This window comes from Plutella xylostella, chromosome 9, assembly GCF_932276165.1.
Source record: "Plutella xylostella chromosome 9, ilPluXylo3.1, whole genome shotgun sequence".
Classification (NCBI taxonomy): Eukaryota; Metazoa; Arthropoda; class Insecta; order Lepidoptera; family Plutellidae; genus Plutella; species Plutella xylostella.
In genome coordinates, this window is record NC_063989.1 from 7176102 (window position 1) to 7200269 (window position 24168).

The 24168-nt window shown below is 37.7% G+C and overlaps 1 protein-coding gene across 1 annotated transcript; it reads left to right on the forward strand.

Annotated features, from left to right (window-relative positions):
• Nucleotides 1–269: 269 nt before the first annotated feature.
• LOC105386000 (SH3 domain-containing kinase-binding protein 1) lies at nt 270–23981 on the forward strand. The gene is made up of 15 exons (XM_048623246.1): nt 270–459; nt 1816–1996; nt 5604–5709; nt 7216–7354; nt 10161–10343; nt 12352–12478; nt 13716–13839; nt 14217–14320; nt 15797–15964; nt 16687–16772; nt 16969–17200; nt 18254–18374; nt 19469–19580; nt 20958–21352; nt 23119–23981. The coding sequence occupies exons 1-15, from the start codon at nt 435–437 to the stop codon at nt 23269–23271; spliced, it is 2256 nt and encodes a 751-aa protein (XP_048479203.1). The 5' UTR covers nt 270–434; the 3' UTR covers nt 23272–23981.
• The last annotated feature ends 187 nt before the right edge of the window (nt 23982–24168 follow it).

Below are 24168 nucleotides of genomic sequence, written 5' to 3' on the forward strand. Positions count from 1 at the left end.
CTAATCTATATCAATATATAATTCATTGGTAAGTTATGAGATATGGATCAATTTAGTTCGCTCTCACCGGAACAGATAAATTTGTGGCACTGTACACAGATCTTGTAATATAACCAACCAATATGTATGCAAACCAAAGACACAGAAACTCTTTATTTATCACTTGCTTATTTTAATATTTTTACTCCGTTTTACTTTTTGAGTTTTAAAAATATATTGTTAAGGTTGCTCTGTGTAAGAGCTTGTTCCTTCAATGAAATTAAAAAAAAGTTTGACATGAATCACAAATCAGAAAACATGTCGATTCGCTTTTCTAGCGCTTGCCCTTATTTATAATAAATCTCAGTGTTTTGTCGTGATATGTTGATTTGTTCTCAAGAAACAATAATTGTGACCGATTGTGATGAAGTAATGTGTAGATTTTAAGTAATAAAATGGAAACAAATGCAAATCAAAAGGGTAAGTACTATGAAGTAAAATATTCTTGTTTGTGTATGAATAACTGTACCTTACGACTTCGATTTAGCTGACGTACTACGCCCTAGCCTTCCTCCTCATATACCGTCTTCATATTAATGTAAATGCATCCAATAAATGTTCATAACTGCACTATTTCGGGCGCCAATTGGTCGCAAGATCTAGCAATAGAACGACACTGTGGCAATGATTTGTTTTCTTATTGTTGTTTGCTTAACCATCTTCTTATTAACATATCGTGAGTCATCCTCATCGTACACTGATCGTCACAATTCAAACTGAGCATTGTGTATGATGTCATGATGAAGAATGGTTAGTGTACTCTGGACTACAATCACCAAATGGCAACTCAACTAACTACATGTTTCATGTAATATTAGGTTCCTACCTGCATTTAGGATCCAAGTCAGTCATTGAAGTATAAATAAATACCTATACTTAACACATTTGAACATTATGGGTAAATAAAGTTTTGAATAGGCACAACAGTCACCGTATGGAATGGACCCTCAGTAAAACATTAATGATCCTAATGATGACTTATCATCACATCATAGCCCATAATGTCCCCACTGCTGGGAGACGGGTCTCCTTCCAATGAGGGAAGGGTTTTAGGCCTGGTCCACTATGTTGACTTATACTTCATCTAAATAGTTTTGAATATGTTAACCCTTTGGTTCTTATCATATTTTATGAAACCTACTTGAATGGTTCATGTTCTTATCCATACATTTCTTGTAACTTTACAAATAATATAATACACATCTAAATCTTTTTACTTTTATGTCCTCTTTATGATGTACAAAATACAACTACAAACCTTGTGTAAAAAACAAAACTCTGTAAAAAAATTTATGTTAATAAACTGTGAAGTTTTGGCTTGAATAGGTTTCACATAGAAATTCCTTTAAAAAGAGTAGCCAAACTTAAAAATAAACTAATAGTATCCTAAATTAGTATTATAAAAGTAAGATAGTTATTAATATAAACCATACACCAAAATTAATATTGTAATACAGGAATGGAAATGCATGTAGATTAAATTGCTTGCAATGAATAAATATTTTTTTTTGAAAAATGTGATTACATTTCATGATGTGAATAAAATTTTACAAAATTGTTTACACAAATAAAAAAATTAAGAGTAATTAGGAAACCTATGGAGTAGTACAATCCCTACGAAAGATTTCCTATACCTACAATTTGGTTAAAAGTGTTACTGTAATAGTAACAATTTATTTTTACTGATTTTGTACAGGAATCTAGTTACAAATAGGTTCACCTTTCAGCTTTCATACAAAAACAATATTCACACAACAGGCTATCCATTTGTTGCAGTGTCATGTGTAGCGAACTATGTGTATGACGCATCGGAAGCGGACGAGCTGTCGCTGCGGGTGGGCGATGTGCTGCAAGACGTGGAGCGGCTGCCCGGCGGCTGGTGGCGGGGGGAGCTGAGGGGGAGGCGGGGCATGTTCCCTGACAACTTCGTGTCTGTTGTTGATCATGTTAATAACAGGTCAGTTTTTGTGTTGATTAATAATATCTGGCTGTTCACGGCTGAGCCTGAGATTACTTTATTGTATTACCTAAAAACACAAAAAAAAATATTTTACACAGTTTAAAATAGACTATATACAATACAAACACTCACACCTTGTACTAATGTACTCCCTTGCGGTACCCCGGCAGTTTAAAATAGACTATAGGCGAGTATTATTGATAGATATTGTTTGTCTGTATTATCATCACCATCAAGATCAGCCAACAGTCATTCACTAGACCTAGATGAGTGGATCTAAGAAAGTGATGTCTATGTATAGGCCATATAGTTAGGATACTTTGTATCAATGAGATTTTATGCTAAAATCTTTTGATCTTTCTATTTTATAATCCTTGCAATTTTATGAGTATGAAATATAGCATAGTTAAATGCACAGAGAATGTTATGAATGACCAACCCATCATACACCTCAAAATTGTAACAGTACAAAACATTAACAGCATTCCATCACCTTTCCTAATGGTTCTTCATTTCTGAAATATGATTTAGTAGCCCCAAGGCCTATGTCAAAGTTCACGTGCATTACAATGTAAAGTAGGCCTGCAGCAGTATTCTCACCCATGCTCTGTTGTTACTATCAGAGTGTGAAGGGTGATTCTGCTAAATGAATGTACCTAGTCATAATCATGTAAGTTGAATCTTCACTAATAGATAGGTACATGTGGGGGTATAAATCAGATAAAGAAGAAATTAGTAAAAAAAACATTTCTTTTTATATTCATAACTTTCTTGAAAATGTTTCTTTATCAATCTTTCATATTTTTCTAAATCAATACATACTGCTACCAAACAAACCCTCCAAAGATCTTGTTCAATACTTTAAACTACATTTGAGTTCTAATCTTAGCATTCTACCTACTAGTATTATAGTATTAATGAGTGCGATAGTGGACCGGGCCCCTACTACGGTAGTTGTTTCGAAACTGGTTTGTATACAATTACCGTGCGACTATGATGTTTCTAGTTCACTGACACACATCTCGCCAGTTTTGTAACTCAATCGAACTGGTTTACGTACTGATCACTTCTATATCAAAAATCTTACTACATCTATGGTGTCAACGAGTCCCTAATAAGTGTGTTCTTTAATCGATCAAGTAGGTTTTTTACCTATTGATGACATATTTGAATGGACTAAGCATAGTATTTGTACTACTATTCCAAACTAGCTGTTCCCGCGCGCTTCGCTTCGCCTTAAAAAGGTTTTCCCGTGGGAATTCCGGGATAAAAAGTAGCCTATGTTCTTTCCCAGGGTCTAGACCGTATGTATACCAAATTTCATTCAAATCCGTTCAGTAGTTTTGGCGTGAAAGAGTAACAGACAGACAGACAGACAGACACAGTTACTTTCGCATTTATAATATTAGTTAGGATAGTTAGGATAGCACGGGAAAATGTAACCTCCTGCCTCGTTACTGCCGTGTTGATGCCGCCCGGGGGTCGGGGGTAGATATAGTGGTGTCCTTTGCTTACTTCTGCAACTATTTTACGACACTCTTAAAAGAACCGTTTGAAAACGAATATGATGACCTCTGAAACTTAAGGCCTTTGGGACTTCTGACGGTGTGCAGCTGCACCGTTTTGGTCGTAAATGTAATTAAAATATAATATTAACAGGCGATCTTACTGCGTCACTGATTGGATTAAAAATAAAATTACAATTTGCTTAACCAATAATGATTATGATTATGCACAGCTATCTAATCTGGGCGCAGTCCGCGATAATGTTGATAAATGTTCAGTTTGGACACTGTATTCGTGATTGTTGTGGTTCAAATTAATTTAGCTGTGTTGATTTATAGTGTCCTTCAATATTGGTAACAGACATTCTAGGTAAACGGCTTAAATTACATATTATTATTATATTTTTTTACATGTAGGGTGATGTAGGTAAATTTTATCCTCCTGAAATGGACAGGTTTTAAATTTTAAATGCATTTAATGTAAGCCAAGCAAAGGGAGTTACAATTAAAAAGAAAATTTCATTCGGTTATGAATATGAATGGTGTAGCCATGCACTTGCAGCTACTACAGATCTACAGATGACTCATCATGTTGATATGTAAACAGTGCGATATTACAAGGACACCTCCAGCGAAACATGAACAAGTTTGAATATAACGCTTAAGGCACAAGTATTAAGAAGGTTTAAAAAAGTCTATTGTAATAATTAAAAAAAAAGTATAACATTAATCAATCATAGTGCTATACCTACATATGGATGGATTATTGTATGTGGTGTACGGCCATATTTATGTATTTTAATTTGTGTCTAAGATTTCATGTAGGTACTTAACGTTTTTAAAATTAAGTTTTATATTGTCTTTTGCGCAGGGTGGGCAAAAATTGTTGGGGTTTATAATAATATATGCCCTCACGTAAGCACTCTGCATATGACACTCAGTGCATTACCGAAAATAGCTGTGTCAGTTTTGCGATTCTAAAATACCTTTCTTGGGTGCAGCTGCATGCATTGTTTAGTTTCGGAACTGCATTACAAAATTTTAAACTTACAAATTTAATAAACCTGGTAAGTAACGTTTTAAATTTAGGAAAAAATATGTACTTTTAGTTTTATTCAATAGACACGAGTGACTATGAAGTCGACATGAATGATAAAATCCATGTTTTTTTATCATAAAATAATCATTTAAGGTTCTCAACGTTATTCTATACTTAATATTATTCGCATTATAAATATTACACTATTACACGTTTTAAATATTTTCTCTGTTGGGTTTAACCCCGGCAGAAAGGTTCATAACACTCGAAAGAGCCATGCAAACTTTATACCTACCACGTTAATTTATTTCGTATTCACTTACTATGTACCAGAGCATCTTCTAAATCCATCCGCATTTATTTCATAATGTATTTTAAAGTGGAAATTCAAAACTGGTCCATGCATTTTATTGCAAATTCTCCACAAACCGGGTCATTAGTATAATCTGATGTTGTATAATTTGTTGCTACCTAATCAATATTTAAATGTATCGAAGCCACAATGTCGCCCGCTGCGATCCAGTTCGTCATAATTTATAGGTGCACGACCGAATGTGATCTCAGATTTGATTTAATCAGCCTCATTGTATATTCGTTTGTAAACATTCTAAAAAATTCGCGCTGGCGTATCGTCAGTTGTGTTTTGGTCTTTCTAAAAACTAGATCGGTGTCTGTGAATTTTTTTGAATTTCAAAAAATAAATATTGGCTTAGCCATATAGCCATGGTCCAGGAGCGCTACTTAGGATCCAAAAAGCCTATAATAGTGGATGCGAAACTAAAGTACTTAACTTGGAGCAGCGCGAATGCCAAACCTCCGATACGTACTAGGTACGGACACAAAATCTCAGTGCAATGGGGAAGAAAACCAAGTGAAACGGCAGCACAATCGAGTGTGCCTTTCAGGTTGACCAATTACAATATCGGGGAGAATAAATGGCGACTGAACCAACCAATCAGAACTGGGGAATCGGGCCTACGCGACATCTGGAATTAGCTTTGCGTGTTCCTCCCCATTGAATCCCTATTGGGGAGGTATTAAAGATGGATGTGGCTTGCAGGTCGGGGGGCGTGCAGGGCCGGTGCCGCGCCGTGTTCAGCTACCAGCCGGCCAACCCTGACGAGCTGCCGCTGTCTGTTGGCGACGTGCTCGACGTCCTTGCTGAGGTAAGTGAGACCTTATTTCTAGCATGTTTACGGTTTTACTTCTCCTCATCATCAACTTTAATTCATAATCCTTAGGCTCTGTGGTAGGCATACCTAGCCTTTCTTCTAGTTTTTCGAGATTCTGTAAGACTGCTCAATCCAAATTTTATTTAATTACGTTTTCCAAAGGGAACATGAATCAGATAATATCTACCTAGATAGTTTTCAGCATCTAAATGACAACACGATTGATCTAGCTAATAATAATCCCCCTACCTTGCGTGAGGAAATGTCCACATCATGTATAGACAATAATCGTCATTGTTTACAGGTTGTTGATTATACCGTTGTAAATTGAACACCAACTATAATATAATAATGATTATTTAATTTAAAATACATAAATAAGGACGCGATTATTTCCTTTCACCTGTGCTACCTGAATACGGTTCAGTTATTAACTCAATCCTCCTAGCAAGACGTGGCTGGAGGTATCGTATTTACTTTGCCTTTATGAGTTAGTGTATAAATAAACGTTAGTATCGGTAATTCTAATACAAGATAATTTACGGTGTGTTAAAGTGATAGCTGGTGGAATATAAACAAATATAATAACTATCCCAAATTAATTTATTGTGTAAAGTAAGATGCTGAAATTCTGTTGCACATGTGGCAAAGCGAGACACAAGCATTGGCAGTACAAATACGAAACCTATACTGCGACATATCAGTGGGTGTACTCTGACAATGATAAGAATCCGCGCTATCGCACCCTGCGGGAAGGGACCTACAACCTTATTTGTAAGTCCACTCTAGAAAGACCTTCGGAAAAGCTCGAGGATACAAGAAGGGCATTGAAAGAGCGAGATGAGGCTATAGGAAAGTTAATGAAAGAGGATGCGAAGCTGGTCAGACTAAGGAAGTTGAAGAATAAGGGAAAGGTAATGTGTTTGTGTCAGTTAGGGCCGTCACCTGTCTCTTGTTTTACGCGAATTGATCCCTATGTTGTATAGTGTAAACTCTATCTATATGCGGGCACAACTATAGCAATGCTCTTTTATAAGAAAATCAGAGGTGCATATAGAACTACTCCATGCAGCATAAGCCGTCCTTTCAAAATATTTCACCATTATTTTCTAAGCCTCGCCGGGCCGGCTGGGGCAGATATTTGTTTAAACACAGATATTTGTTCTCGGGTCTTGGATGTGCCCGTAAAATGGCAATAGGCCATATTTATGTTAGGCTTCTATTACATTGGGACTAACATAACACTCTGGCGAAAAGTGGGTGCAGCAATGCACCTCTGCCTACCCCGCAAGGGAGTACAAGGCGTGAGTGCGTGTTTTTTTTTCTGAGCCTCTAGGGTTTCCCAAAGTTGCAAAAGTCTCCTATTTTATTTTGTACTTATTTACTTTTATACGATATGATAAAGGAAGTCTATTATTAACGTTACATGGTTGATCGTCTAGGATTGTCTAAGTCTATGTAAGCCTCGTATCGTCGATTGAACCGTATTTTCCCGTGCAGGTGGAGGAGGGGTGGTGGCAGGGGCGGCGCGGGGGGCGCGTGGGCGTGTTCCCCTCCAACTTCGTGGTGATGCTGGACCCGGCGCCCGCGACGGCGGCCGTGCAGAGCGAGCCCGCGCCCGCGCTGCCGCCTAAACCTGGTGAGTCACCCGGATCGTCCAACCGTCGTAATGCTTCAGCCAATAAGCACTAAGAAACTGGCGCTGGCGTCGGCCTTCCTCATCCATCCTACCTGTCTGAAATCGCCAGCCCTTATACCCTTTTTACAATTAACGGCTATGTCTCGGCTATTCTACTCGGTAGGTAGGGTAACGTAACGTACCTTGGGACGCTTGTACCTCGGGACATTGATTGTATTTTAAAAACCGGCTAAATAAAAACATTAAAATTCTACCCTAGGCATAGTATTTTACTCGCTTGGCAAAACTAGTGAGTCTCGTGATCATACCAGCATCTAGTGTGTGGTGAAGACAGTATGAAGTTTTTTGGAGTCAAAAGTAGCTTTTGTATAGTTTATTGTGTTGCTTTATCTCATTGAGGCATGCTCTAAATAAAGACATGGATGTCACATATAACTTTTCAGTTATTTAATTTTATGACATGGCAATTATCTGAAAGATTCCTATTAATTAAAAATAAAGATATTTAAATTTTGGTTAAATATTGCTTTTTTGTACCTTGGGACACGATTAAATTTGTACCTTGGGACACTGTTTCCTATGGTTTTGTACTATGGAAAATGCAAACATCTAAATAACGCCTTAAATCTCTGTTCTTATTAGTGCCAGAGTGAAACTAGACAGAAGAGAGATGCAGTAAATAAATAAGAACAGATATATAAGGCGTTATTTAGAAGTTTGCATTTTCCATAGTACAAAGCTATAGGAAACAGTGTCCCAAGGTACAAACGTGTAACGTACCTTGGGTCAAAACAAGCATTTTTACTTTTATCTTAATTTAATAAAATCTGGCCACACTAAAGCTTAAGCACAAATACTAGTGATAATAGATTATATATCCTACCGAATAAAGAAAATTTCACATTAATATCTTAGTTGTACGCTGCGATAGCTTCATTCAAAGTTGGGGTAGTCGAAAATGTCCCTAGGTACGTTACGTTACCCTATAATTAGGGTATTAGGGCTAGGGGGGCGTCCATGCTAGTCGTGGGTTATTGTGACATGACGTTAGAGGTGTGCCACAGTATACAATTTACCAGCAGCAGTAGACGAATCAAAGGCTCTTTTTGTGTGTTGCCTAGTTAGTTATTAAACTATCAATTTACATGAATTGAACTGCTGCGATTTCAAACCACAGTTACAAAGATATATTTTAAACTTTCAACTAGGTACTGTCTACTAACTAAGTGTATACTAAGTGTGTACTACTACTAAGTGTAATGATTGCACACCAATTTCGCAAACTTGTATTTGAAACAGTTTTACAGCATGATATCCCCAACAAGGATAATGTGTATTGACGGCTGATCATGATCAGCGAAAGGTGTCTAAGAAACACGCAAATAACTTCTGATCCCATCTAGTGGCATTATATTGTTGGAGAGGCCCGAGTCCAACAGTTCAAAATACCTATAGCCAATAACACAAAATACAAGCTTAGACTCACACTTACTCATAGAACATTTATTTATTTGCTTTTTGTACGTGACTTCATCACATGACATCATAAATTTGAGAGTTATTACTTATTACTACGCCTTGTTATCGTACTTACATACATAAACTATAGGTCTATATGTAACCTATTCAGGTAACATAAACTATACAAAGTTTATAATCATTATGTATAACTGCAACCAATATGCCAAGGCACGACATTTTATTTATTTTAATGGCTTCTGAATTGTGAATCTTGGATCAAATCTGCCTCATGTTATTTATCATCTGTACTTCATTTCATCATCATTATCATGTTCAGGCCATTATGGTTTACTTTTGGACATAAGCTATAATATATATAATAGATGCACTCTGAAGCTTTCCGCATCAAGTACCTATACTACTTACATTTATATCTTAGTCTTATTAAAAACAATTACTCTGATGCATGTTTAATGTTTATTCAAGATCGTGACCGCACATTCAATTAAGATTCTACCGAACGCTTTATGTATTGCTAGATATCATGCATGTTTATAATTAATTGTAATCTAAGCTAACACTTGTGATTTTATCAGTGTCATGTGTGCCACTGTCATTGGGAAGTCCTGTAATCGTTTTTGCAAGGCGAGTGGTTGAAAGCGAAGCGCTGTTTAAGTGCAAAACATATTTTACGACACGTTGTAACTGTTTAATTTGTGTTTCATGACCAATGTGTACTTGACTTAAAAGTGCGCAGTGTAACGTTCTGTGTTTCTTTCATTTGAAGTATTTATATTTAGTATGTATCTATCTATGTATTTGTGTAGATATATCAGCTGTCCGACACCCATAACACAGGTTCTGCCTAGCTTGGGGTCGGATGGCCGTGTGTGAGATGTCCCCACATATTTATTTATTTATTTATCATATTTTCCAAGAGTATGTCAAAGTTAAAACTTTCTTGTCTGATCTTTATTTTTTTAAAACAAAGTATTAAATAGAAGACAATAACGTGCGTTTAGCGACTTCTGATAAACAATCTGTGGATTCCTTTGTCGGAAGGTCGATGGTCGAGCCAAACTTATTCCAAGTAAGGAAACACTTATCTGATACACTACAATGCTATACTCATCGCGGCTTCTAACTAACAAACAGTTAATTAGTTGATTTGACACACAAGTTTCATAAACCCTACAATGTACCAACGATATTTTTGTACGTACAAATGGTTTATTTAAGGATGCGAAAACATATTTCTATGTGCCTGTAAATTACACCATATGATTTAAAAGTTGATTGCATGTTTTTTTTCTCATTAACACAATTTTTATTTAAAATCCAACAGTAAAGGAGCTCTGTCGGGTGCTATTCCCGTATTCGGCTGCGAATGACGACGAGCTATCTCTCTCCGAAGGCGACATCGTGACGGTTCTGTCGAAGGAGGCGCCGGACCGCGGCTGGTGGCGCGGCGAGCTCAACGGCAGGCAGGGCCTGTTCCCCGACAACTTCGTGCAGTTACTGCCGGCTGGTGAGTCTTGTTCTTCTTCTTTGTTCGATGGCAAACTGAGGGCATAAACCACGTTTACGTAGCGCTTACCGGGCCAGTTAAGAATGCCTCAGTCGCTGACTGTTTGTTTGTATCATGACAACTTGATGCAACTACAGTCGACTGGTGAGTCTTCTTCTTCTTCATGGTCGGTGGCAACTAAGGGCTTGAACTACTGCTGTCTCTCTTGAAGTGATAACGTCGCGCGTGTTGGCCTAGTCGAATTGAAGGAACAAATGTCTATTTGCACCCCCTTTTTAAAATGTTCAGTGATTACAGCTCAAATTGTTTTTTTTGTTTCTTCATAATTATATTTGGTGTAGGTATAGTTTTAGACTAAAAAAGTGCAACATTCACATTGTCATGATCATGAGTAAATATACTTATACGCCTATATTCTATACTCGGTACCGAATGATAATAATAACGGGCACTTGATTATATATTTCTCACAACATTACGAAATAACGGACGAGGGAATTCCCGCAACAATACAAAGGCGCATAGGAATTTCTTCAATCAATGGAGTTGATTGAAAACGAGACAGATCGTGCTCAGTTATACGGCTTTTTCCTTCTTCATGTGATAAAATAATATAAGAGCCGTTTGTATGTTAATTTGTTGGACAAACCTACATACATATGAGTAGGTAGTTATACCAATTAAGATGAACTATAGTGAGGTCAGTGACAAAGGTTTAGTTTACTTTTATCCGTTAACCGGAATCATCACAGTTAGATCGTTGTGTTTTCTCAACGTTTTGGTAAAGTTATCTAAATTTTTTTCTCTGGTGACTTAGCTTGGCTGATCTTACAATTCCTAAATGTATGATAGTTTCAAGTAGTTGGTTTAAGAGTATACTTTAAAGTGTACATCTTCGCAGTCCAATTAAAAACAACCTTAATCAAACAAAGTTTTTTACAATCTTACAATGTTTGAGCACAAACATAAACACGAGCGCAAACAATCGCCTACTCACGACTTTAGCATAATATTTATGTACTTACATACATATTAAAGTTCACTGTCTGCCTGTCTGTCTAAAGTTGCAAACAGACACAGTTATAAAGTATCTAAGTAACATTTGCATAAACTCCTGAACACTGATCAGAAAATAAATGAAAAACAATAGAACTTCAAAATAATTCCCTGTAAATTAAGCAAACAATTCGGGCTATGTGCGGCGCGGCGTATCGAAGTAATTATGTGATTCACATAAGACGCCCATCCAGGAAGTTACATAGTATCAGCTTTACTATCTCGACAAGCGAAGCCGGGCACGGGAAACAGGCTACCAATAGTTGCTATTGACATTTCCACGAAGGTTGGCACACACTTTGCGTAACTTACCTCATCGCCTGCTCCGCTCCGTCGCTGCCTCAGTGCTGATGCAAACTTTATATTTAGAACTCGTTTCTCGGGAGAGAAAAATAAAAACGAATCTGTAGAAAAAAAGAAAATTGAAAATCGCGGGAGTTTTCCGGGCATGTGAAAATAGTGTTCCAATTTTGAAATGATAAGCTCGCGCTTCGTAGATATACAGTTCGTCGAGAGTGATTGTTTTTGTGCGAACGGCAAAGGTAAAACTAAACTGTGCCGTCATGTTTATCTGATAAGTTTGTTTGTTTAGGAAGTAAGTTAAAACCGTGGAACAACCTGTTGCGCTTTCTAGAGATTGTAGTTTTAACAGTTATATCTACCGGCTGACTATGATAGACCAGATTTTGGGATAGGAATGATGTAATTTTCATTAATGTTTTACGTGTAAAATTATGTACCTACCGAGAATCTATATCATAGATGCGATGGTAAAGGAAGACATTAAATTTTTCTTAAGTATTCCTGAAATCCTACGGGAAACTTAGGTATTTTTGAGGTCATCCTTCGATCAAATGTAAACCCTAATAAATGGCTTCCACTAGAATTATTGCCACAGTTCAGTAGCAATTGTAACTTTTAAATAATCTCTTTTTATTTATTTACCTTCCAGTATCGCACGATGTAACAGAAGAGAAGAAGCCCGAGCGGCCGCCCGGCAAGACCAACCTGTACCCCTCGCTCAATAAGTACACGGAAAAGACATGCTCCACCAAGGAACTTAGCACCTCTAAGATAAGGTAATTGAATTATGCTTTTGTAAATAGATTGTAGAGATGTCAAAAGTGAATTTGGCATCGAGAGTGGAACGGGATAGTACGATTGAAATTGGAGTAAAAGGGACAGATGTAAAAAAAACTTACAAAAAAAAATATCCTCCACCAAGGAACTCAGTACCTCTAAGATAAGGCAATAAGTGCTTTTGTGAAGCAACATAAGTGTAGGTTTTAGAGCTGTCAAAAATGAATCTGGCATTGCGAGCGGGACGGGATAATAAAATTGAAATTGGAATAGAAGGGGCAGATGTAAAAAAATCTTTATGCTATGATTCAAGTCTAGTGACTGCACGTATATTTTTTTAAATATGAAGGTATATATTTAACTCTAGTTGTGTCAGTATTCAAACCAGACGATTTTTTTTTTTAAAAACATCCAACTTTGTGTTGACATTGGAATAGCTAAAAAAGTGAATTAATGATACAATTTGTAATTCCATTATGTTTTTCAATCATTATACACGAGACATTGCATAAATGCATAAAACGTCGAATAAAATATGCAAATGAGCCAAAGATTATGATGTCACTAATAGGATGTGTGAAATTGTGAATGCTTTGACGTGGCGCCGCGGCAGCATTATAACCCGGTCATTCGATTACTCAAATGTGATCTAATATAATAAGTATTTTGTACTTTTATAATTTATAGCTTTAACACCAACTACCTAATAAGGTTGTTTATTTGGCCACCGTAAAACGGCCTGCTTATAGATTTAGATTGACCAATGTTTTTTTATTCTTTACTAATATGGATTTCGTGTCTCTAGGTCAATATATGTTATTCATTTTGGAATATGAAGTAAATAATGTTCGAGATTCTGAGGCAACCATGCAACCTGGGAAATAATTAGCAAACCAATAGGGATTTATCGCAAAAATATGTTGTTGTATTCTAAGATCAAAATGTCCTAATCAAAAACTTACTTGGGTTGTAAAATTGTTATACATATACCTGCGTATTTTTTTGCACTGAAAAGTAACTCGAAGTTCTTTCAAAAGCGAAAGCTATGCTGTGAAAAATAATACTTATGAATATAACACAAAGAAAACGAACCTATAAACATAAGCACAATAATACTTTAGCTGCATTCACAAACCTGAAGTAATGAGGCCATAGACATAATTAAGGGCTACAAAGACACTTTTAAAATACCCTTATGTAACAAAAAGCTAACAAATCGCCCGTAATATGTTTCAGTTTGCACAAAGAAAACACAGTGAGTAAGGAAAGCAGCATACAGAGTACAGTCACGCACACAAACAAAAGCGAATCGGAGAAGATCGTTCACTCCGAGTCGGTGACGGATGGCGTCGATGGACAGGTGAGAGGAAAAGTTATTCATTTTAACACATTTTCACGAATGTATTTCCGTTCATCTCTGGAGTTGTTTTTGGAATATATGCCCTATGAATATATGTCGCTAACGACCCACTTAAGTTTTTTGCATATTTGGACTTAGAATTTGAATCTTAAACATATCCCAAAGTAAAACTACTTGATGATAAAACTAGTTCTGGGCATATTCTTATATGGGTTAAAGGTGTAAATTGGTGCCGTTCGCAACGTCAGTATTGGCTTTTGTCTATGGTTTAATCCATAGAAACCAGCAGTAGTGATGTTGCGACATCGATACTTCGTCTGCTACAATTTACACCTTATCGTACCTCAGAGATAATAAGCCTATTATTTTTTCATCAGATAAAGAAACCTCCCGTGCCGACCAAGAAGAGTCCGACGCCATCGTCCGGGGTCACTGGCCTCTTCAGCGGCTTGAAGAGCAAAATGTTATCGTCCTCAGATAAGTAAGATATTCACCATGTATATTATACACCCATTTTTAGTGCAAGGTCAGCGCAAAGCACAGAATTCACAAAAGGAGCCATCCCTATACCTTGTTTCACGGAGAAAGACATCTGACAGAACCCTTATTACATTCGAATAAGGGGAGATATTGTTTGTATTAGATGTCTTTTCCCGTGGAATGGAATATAGCAACATATATTATTTACTTTACATACTTTCGGCGCAGTCAGCAACTGTCAACTGATCAGACTGGCTAATCCTTTCACTACGGTGACAAACTATAGTTCAGCTCTAGTATTAGTCACCGACACGCTTAAAATAAGAAGTGAAAAGCATAACCAATGCGATTACATAGTTTTGATCCCAGTTCCTAGTAAACAGTAAATAATCCCTAAAATAAATGAAGTAGATACAACCCATGTACACTACCTTTACCGTCCCGTATGTTTCACAAATGATTCACAAAACTTACCCTGCAAACCGTTTATTTATTTATTTAGTACCTACTTACCCGTGTATATTTCCATTTGTCAGGCTCCTTTCAGTCCTGGATATGAGTTTGTAAGTTTCTGTTGAAAATAGTTCACTAGGAAAATTTAAATTTCATGAAGTGCTTGTGTACATAAGTTTAGTTTTGTATTTTGTTTAGAATTGTTGAGTGCGACATTGTTAGACCTTGTTCGAAGATTTTAGTTCGATTCATGTAGTTTAAAGGAAAGTATAGTACAATCTTGTTATTTACCACCATTCAAAATAGTAATTCAACTCTAAAATACGGTACATTCTTTCCTTTATACACTACTGATTTAAATATGTGCCGTCCTACATTATTGAGTATTATTCCAGGTATTTTTTATAATACAACCAAAACATTTATAGTGTAGTTTTACATATAAATTGACCCATTGTATTAAAAAAATCGTAGTCCGCGTTTTCGAAAAGGCTTTTTGAACAAATTATTATCACAATTAATCATCTATTGATCACAACACCGCCATTGGCTTACTAATTCTAGTTAAACAAAGTTGTTAAAGCGTAGCTAAATTAAATTCTTATGTAAAGGCTGACATCATGCCATCAATATGAGTTTTAAAATAGTTGATCAAACGTAATTATCAATACTTGTTATAGGGCAATTTTCCAATGGCTAGATAAAAGTAATCTGAGGAATAATTCTAATGCTTTCGCGTCAGAATGTTTGTATAAGGGCTGATTTTTCAATGGTCAGATAAGTGTTATCTGATGAATAAAATTGTTGCAGCCACTGTCTTATACAAACATTCAGATGCGGCAGCAACAATTTTATTCATCAGATAACACTTATCTGACTATTGAAAAATCAGCCCTAAGACTGTGTTAGCAACAATTTCATTCCTCGGATAACATTTATTGAAAAATATGCCCTTAGAAAGTTGAGTAGCAAAAAAGTACAATAACGCAAGACCACTTCCCTAACCTATAACCTATTATCTCAGAGACAAGTCATCGACCGTATCATCGAGCGCCAGCAACAGTAGCGGCGAGTGGGACCGCTCGGAGCCGCGGGACAAGCCGGACGGGGGCGCCGCGAGCCGCCAGCCCCGCGCCAGCACGTTCGACCACGTCGAGCGCCACTCCATGCTCAACGACCCGAGGGCCGGCAGGTGAGGGCTATGACCTACAACGACTCACAGAGACTAGTCGACAGTGTCTTCTATGCTTTGTAAGATATAGCATGAGCCCTATGATGTTTTATTAATAGATCCTTAGGTTGGTTTTCCATTGAAAACAATCTAAATGTCACAAAATGTATGAATTTGACAGCCGTTTCATTAACAGATCCTGTAAATAAGGTTAATTTCCCCTTAAAAACGAACTAAATGACACAAAATGTATGAATTTGACAGCTGTCATAGGGCTCTTGCTATATTTGACAAGGTATAGCGCCAGCAACAGCAGCGGCGAGTGGGACCGCTCGGAGCCGCGGGACAAGCCGGACGGGGGCGCCGCGAGCCGCCAGCCCCGCGCCAGCACGTTCGACCACGTCGAGCGCCACTCCATGCTCAACGACCCTAGGGCCGGCAGGTGAGGCATCGTGGCTGTAAATAAATAAGTGCATCGATTCACAAAAAAATCCTGAAGCTGCGAACAATACTCGTATAAAGTTTTTATGTGTCGACCAATGGGTTGAAGTCTAGTAATAAGTGGGGTCATTTCAGACACGGCAATCCGGCTACAAGATAGACCAAGGTAGATATTTGGTGAAATTGTCACGATCTTTTGTTTTATTGTTCTCGAGTATTATTTTGTATGCCTCGCTGGCTTTGGATGTGAACGAAGGATTAGGATTAGGATAACCGATAAAATATTGTTTGTTTTCCTGCAGAGTAAAAGCGCCGCGACGACGACCGCCAAGTCAAGCGTTCAGAGACGACACGCCGCAACAAATAGGACTTAGCAATGGACATGAAGGTAAATAATATGTTTAAACATTACAAATTTACAACATATACAAGAGTCATAACTATAGTTGGCAACTGACATTGATTTTTGGCTTGATGTGAGCACGTACAATATTTAAATAAAAGGAAGTGATTTTAAATAAGTTACAATAGGGCCATACGTTAAAAGCTCCTAAACTATCACAAAGTAACCTGTGGCCCCTCAGTCCCAACAGACAAGCCGAAAAGCCCGCAGCCGCCTACAACAGAAAGCTCCGAAAAAGCAGAAGAGATCAAACCCAAGGCGCGCGAGTGGGAGAAGCACCGCGCGCCGTGGATGGCCGAGCTCAAGCTCAACCAGGCCAAGAAGACCAGCCTCGTGTCCGAGACCGGCAAGTCTCGGTCTGTGTCTTCTAGTGACGGCATGGGCCCTAAGAGCAACTCGGGTAGTACTGAGAGGTAAGGTGATGAAAAAATAAAATATTCTATTCTATTCTATTCTCTGTGGGGGTGTAAGTACCTGCACCTGGCTCTCTCGAGTGGAACCTTTGTGCATATCCCCAAGGTCTAAACTGCCTTCCTAAGCTTGGACCATTACCCACCACGCTGGTCCACTGCGGGTTGGTGGGTTCACATATCTAGATGTGCTAAATCTAGATTTGCAGGTTTCCTCACGATGTTTTCCTTCACCGTAAGAGCGATGGTATACATTGTACTTAAGTTAAAAGAACTCATTGGTACATGTCAGCGCCGGGATTCGAACCCGCATCTCTTGATTGAGAAGCGGGCGCTTACCCGACTGAGCTACCACCGCTCAAAAATAAAATAACTACAGTGCCACAAACTTATCTGTTCCGGTGACAGCTCACATAAATCCTAACTAATATTATAAATGCGAAAGTAACTGTGTCTGTCTGTCTGTCTGTCTGTTACTCTTTCACGCCAAAACTACTGAACGGATTTGAATGAAATTTGGTATACATATGGTTTAGACCTTGGGAAAGAACATAGGGTACTTTTTATCCCGGAATTCCCACGGGAAAACTTTTTAAGGCGAAGCGAAGCGCGCGGGAACCGCTAGTGTCTAATATTTCTTAATTTTATAAGACTTTAAGTTTGCTCGTATTGTTAATTCGCTCTTGCGGTGTTAATAAACCCATCTAATCTTTTACAATATACAATTCATTAGTAAGTAATGAGATATGGATTAATTTAGTTCGCTCTCACCGGAACAGATAAGTTTGTCACACTATACACTAGGGTTTTGCACCGTATTGAAAGGTTAGGTTAGATAAGCGTCATTCTCTGACCTGCACCCACGGTGCTGAATTATAAAAGAAAGTATAGTAAAGAAGCCTTGGTGTCTGTCTACTGTGTGTTCGAAAATGAAACTAAAGGTCCTTAGAATGTCGAGCAGATTCATCCTCTGTGTATTGTATACCCCAATACAGAAGCAAACAATACATACCCTCTTCAGTCTACACACTTTTACAACATAATCGTTTATTCCAGGATACTAGAGTGCGGGCTGGAGGAGAAGCGGTCGACGCACTCGGTGGAGATGTCCAAGAGCACGTCGTCCATCGCCGGCCGCGTCGCCGTAAGGGAGAGCTTCGACGAGCTCAACAAGGAGGTAACAACTAGCTGTTCCCGCGAGTTTCGCTTCGCCTTTAAAAAAATTCCCATGGGAATTCCGCGATAAAAAAGTAGCCTATGTCCAGGGTGTCAGTTAACTCCATGCCGCCTGAAATCGGTTCAGCCGTTTTGAAGTCTCTACCAGACAACCTTTGGATAGAAGAGATTTAAAAAAAAATAGGATTAGAGATAGCTGTGACTAAAGCCTACACTACATAAACTAAATAAAGCGATAAAACAATATTGATGTCGATTCTGAAGGCAGAAATTGTACGGGAAAAATGCTTACGAAGTAGACATCTTTCAGCTATTTAGCTAGTAAAATATAAGAGCACATAAGAAAATATTGTTTTGTTCGCTGTATTGGGTACAATATTTCTTGCAAGTCGTTCAGTGATATAACGCCATCCTGTGTATCATATTCATCTTGTGTTGCATATAAATCATTACGTAAACAAGACTTGTGTGCAGTAAACCGTGATAAACCATAATGTATTGAATATCTCAATGTCATTATTGTTCAGATCGCGCATCGAGCAGCATTGTTAATACTTTAAGCGAACGAAATCACTTTTGTTTTCCTTATTATCTTATTCCCAAATTGTTATGTCTAAACCAAGGAGTCGAACTTCGACTGTCACGTTGACACTTGTAAGCCTCTTGAAATCTGACACTTGGTTTTATAAATACAGGGTTAATAATTAGAGTTCGCGCCACTACTGAAGTTTTACGACAAAATTTCCGAACTCACCTGTCTATCATACATCTGACATTATTATAAGCTCTATGTGTGCAGCGCCGCGGCTCCATAGTCCATACAACTTCAGTGGTGGCGCGGTCTCTTAAGGGCCTGTTTCACAATGTCTGGGATTATAGACATGCTCTCACTGTCTAAAACATAATTACAGGGAGTGACACCATGTTGTTTATCCCACAGGTAGCCATAATCCAGCCAGTCATATTCTTATTAATGGCCTTATCATATTTTGTCGATAATGCTCGTGTGACCGCTCTCTCGAGCAATGTAACCTATGCACATAATTTGTCTACCATCTCCCTTAATAAATACATAATGAACTCCTCACATTACAGACGAAGGTGCGTCACTCGCTGGACTCGAAGAAGGAGTCTGCAGCGCCGCGCGAGGCGGAGGCGGCGCCGCGCACCGTGCCCGCTAACAACGCGCACTCGCCCACTGCCGCTGGTGAATATCCTACTTCCTACTAATATTATAAATGCTAAAGTAATTGTGTCTCTCTGTCGGTTACTCTTTCACGCCAAAACTACTGAACGGAAATGAATGAAATTTGGTATTACACATTTTAATTTAATTTTTAATTTTCTTTATTTGGAAAACAAACAGCTTATACTATTACATATTATAAATTAACATAAGGTTTACACACAAGCCAATAAAGTTTTCACACCTATTTTTTTACTAAATACTCAGAACATCACTGAACTGCTTAAGATGCATAAAGTTAAGAAGTTAACAATCAAACATATAATTAGGTACTTATATAATAATTATATAATTAGGTATATTACCCATGTACCTACTATGTATTTATATGATAAGTTACTTACAGACAAATCTACTACTACGCTATTTTTAAATTAGTAATAATTTTTTTCTTAAAATTAATGAGTTTTTCGCTAAATATATCAGTTATATGATGTGATTTATTGTAACTTTCGCAAGCTCTTATAGCGAAGCGGTTTTTAGTATAGTTACTACTACAGTTTTTAATTACAAAGGTCTTTGGATGGCGGGAGTTGCCTTTACAGTACAAAGCCATTTTACCAAGTAGGTATGGACTGTCAATATGGTTGTTGATAATTTTGTGCAAAAACATCTGGTCTCTCATGTCACGGCGGGTTTCAAGTGAAAGAAAAGAGTTGGTATCGAAATTTTTAAATTTATATTTTAAACGTTTAATGAATTTATTTTGTATTCTTTCAATATTATATATGTGATTTTGGTATTGAGGGTTCCATACCGTCGATGCATATTCAAGTATGGTATTCACACATGGTATAGACCCTGGGAAAGAACATAGGCTACTTTTTATCCCGGAATTCCCACGGGAAAACTTTTTAAGGCGAAGCGAAGCTCGCGGGAACAGCTAGTTTAATTATAAATTACAGAAGGGCTATCACGGGGCGCAAATAAGACGTGACAAAAGTTTTCTGCACGCTAGCTCTTTTGAGCCTGCGCGATGTGAGTGAGCGCCATGCAAAAATTTTGTCAGGTCTTAAATGCGTTCCGTGCTAGCCCTTCTGGAATTACTATAGAGGGTCCGCTAAAGTGGATTCTGAAAAAAAATTGTTGTATAAACTCATGCGAGCCCACTTACGATCTAAATCTTTGCGAGAACGCAAAAACATAAAAGTTCAGTTCACCTAAATCGATCACTTGCGCAAGAGGCATTTTAAGACCCCTTGTAGTTACGGGGTGAGCGCGGTTAGAAAGAGCAGATGGCGTGTTCTGACTGCTATCCCATAATTTATTGATCAGTGTAGCTATTTTGGCTATTTTCTACGCTCCATTTCCCCTTATTTATTGTACTATTTCCTCCAGGTCGGACCTTCACGACAATGCTGGACGACATGAAGAAGCAGCCGGCGCCCGCCGCCTCCATACGAACCAACACCGCCGAGCTCAACGACAAAACTGCCACCAAAGTCGAGAGAATATCCTCCACCACCACGGAAAAATACATGGAGATTAAAACCTCTAGTGGCACGGTTACTAGTGAGAAAACCGTAGAAGGGAAATTAGATAAGCAGAGCAGTGTGGTGGGTAAAGAGAACAGTGTGGGAGGGAGAGAGAAGGGTGTGGGAGCGAGAGAGAAGAGTGTGGAGAGGAGTGTGAGCTCAGTGGGCGGCACTCTGGAGCGACGGCACAACGCCAAGTCGCCGGCCAGAGACAAGAGCGAAGCGCTAGAGGAGTTAGTCACGCAACTTAGTAATAGGGTAAGTTGTAAATTAGTTCTTTAATAAGTATTTTGTAGTTGTGTAGTGTAGTTACTAGTGATGTAACGAATATGTGTTTTTGGACATTCGCGAATGCGAATGCGAATGCGAATATCTGATATCGATATTCGCGAATGCGAATGCGAATGCGAATATTCAGTTTGTGTTCAAATTTGGCGCCATTTCTATGGTTTAATGGTAGTCTCGTACTGAACGAGGTGCGTTCTGTTCTAGGCGCATTCCGAATCAGACTAGCCAATACTAGTCGCAGATTTTTTTTTAAGTAGCTTAATAAACTTAACGCTTTATTAAGCTCCGTAACTGTGTCTGTGTGCGGTTTCTGAGGGCGACTTTACACGAAACATTTAAATCTATGGATGTCTTGCTCTGACACTATACTGTCAAAATACACTTTTTGTCTGTTTAAGTTTAAAGAGTTTATTTATATTTAGGTCCTAAGAAACTATTTGAAGTCGGCTAATGCCTAATCTGGGGTGATTCCGATTATATGCGATTTCTTCCAAACGCAGCCATACTTTGAACTGTGGAACCATTCACCTTGATGGCAACTTAAAAACTTCGCTTGGGTTGACTCAGGCGCAAGGACCGAGCGCGCGTGTTAAAACGAAAGATTAGTAAAAAAGTGCATATTTCGGCATTTTCGAACTTTCAGAATTACCCGCACATCGGTAGGTATTAAGGAAATCAGTTAAGTTGTTTAAATGATTGTTTTTTCATCCAAAAGATTGTCATTTTTTTCACTAAGTTGTGAGTTTAAAAACCCTAGCTCATATTTTTTTGTATTTCCCGACTAGGGTAATTCCAAATGTTGGAACATTTTAATATGAATTTCTGTGGATCGGGTACTTTTGAATTACTTATAAATATCACATAAATGTCTAAAAGTTCTTCTGGACAGTTCTAGGCTTCTAGGCAATATTACGAAATATGTTTTTGCGAGGTTAAAGTTGATAAAAAAATACTTATGTAACTTTAGCTTAAATTAACTAAGTAAAACTAATTTTTCGGTGTAATCGGAATTACCCGCATATGTCTGGAATTACCCTCGAGCAATGAAAAATAAATCAACTTTTGAAACTTAAATATTTACGAATTCCGAGGGTATTGACAGAATCCTATGAAACAGAGTTTTAGGTTGTAAATTCAAGTATACAAAGCGACAACCAGTTCTGATAATGTGACAAAATTCGCACATGTAGCGAACTCGACAAAAACCTTTCGGAATAACCCACCTTCACTATATCTTAAATTTCGTTTCCCAAAGTAAATAAATAATACCAAGTGATAAAGTAAGACCGGTAATGTGATACTTGTTATAAGTAAAATGGTTATAGATGAATGCATTTCGATTTTGTTAACCTACCATTATTTTCAAATAGTGTTTTCTAATAAGTACTGATATTCGCAAAACATTCGCACAAAATTTTGCGAATGCGAATGCGAATATCCAAAAAAATGCGAATATTCGCGAATGCGAATGCGAATGCGAATATTCGTTACATCACTAGTAGTTACAGTATCCGGGCACACAACGGACGTTGCCTAAAGCTAGACGCGCTTTAGGATGTCTCATAATAATGTGATGTAAGTGTACCAATTACAAAATCGTGCAAATTTTATGTAATTATACATCGACATAAGTGTTTAGTCCGTTTTTCTGTGTTTATTATGTATTCAGGCAGTTGTGTTGCTCAGTTGTCTTCAATAACTTATATAGTAAGTTGACCGTCACCTTTCCGTTTCAGATATTAAACTTAGAGAAGCTCCTAGAAGTACAAAACGCGAAATTCAACGCCACGATAGAAGAGTTGAACTCAAAGCTGGCCCTGGAGGTTGAAAAGAGACAGGCGCTACAGTCAGAGGTGGAGAAATTGGCCCACTGCGTCACGCAAGTTTAGCTCTAACTACCGCGGCCGAGGAGTCAATTTACTTTAGCCACGTGCCAACTCGGCCTTGTTCGTCTGTAACTCATTCCAAGTAGGTATGTACTCGCCTATTAACGGTGTTTTGTAAAGAAATTTTATATAAGCTTAAACTTGTATGTAGCTTAAATTATATTGTAACGAGTCATAATAAGAGATTTAGATTATATTAATTATAATTTACGTCACAATTCATGCGCTGCAGTATGCGTGGTGTCGCGCGGATAGGTCATGTAATGGCACTCCTTATTTTTGATAACTTTATAATTTTCCCACCCTTGATGTTTTCAGTACGGCCATAAAGTCTTTTTTATTCTTACTCTTTACTTATACTAACTTATAAATTGTTCAAAAGAAAGCGTAATACTTAATGCCTAATCGGTGTAGTTAGAATATTGTAGTTAGGAATAATGAACGGCGTGATGTTAATAAATACAAAATTTGTGCCATTTTATTTGATCGCACGTGGGTGCCAGCTTGATGCTTGTGGACATATTGTCTGGTATATTCATATTGTAACGGACGCATAATATCATTCAAAGTGATTACACATTCCATTATCAGTACTATTTTAGTTACGTAAGTGAAGTATTATGTTGTAACTCCCCAAGAAGGTGAACCATATATTATATTTTTATTAAATATTTTTATATTTGTACAGAAAGAAATCGGTGACCGAATAATAATATATGAAGTTTTTTTTGTAAATAAATCATTGCCTAATATATCGAAAAGCTGAAACATTGATCATTTAATACCGCCGCCATCAGATATTTATCATGGTGTATTTTAGACACTGGTCCGGGTCTATTTAAATATTGATTGATCCATTTCACCTAGTAACTAAATTGCAAAGTCCTTAAAATTTGTAGC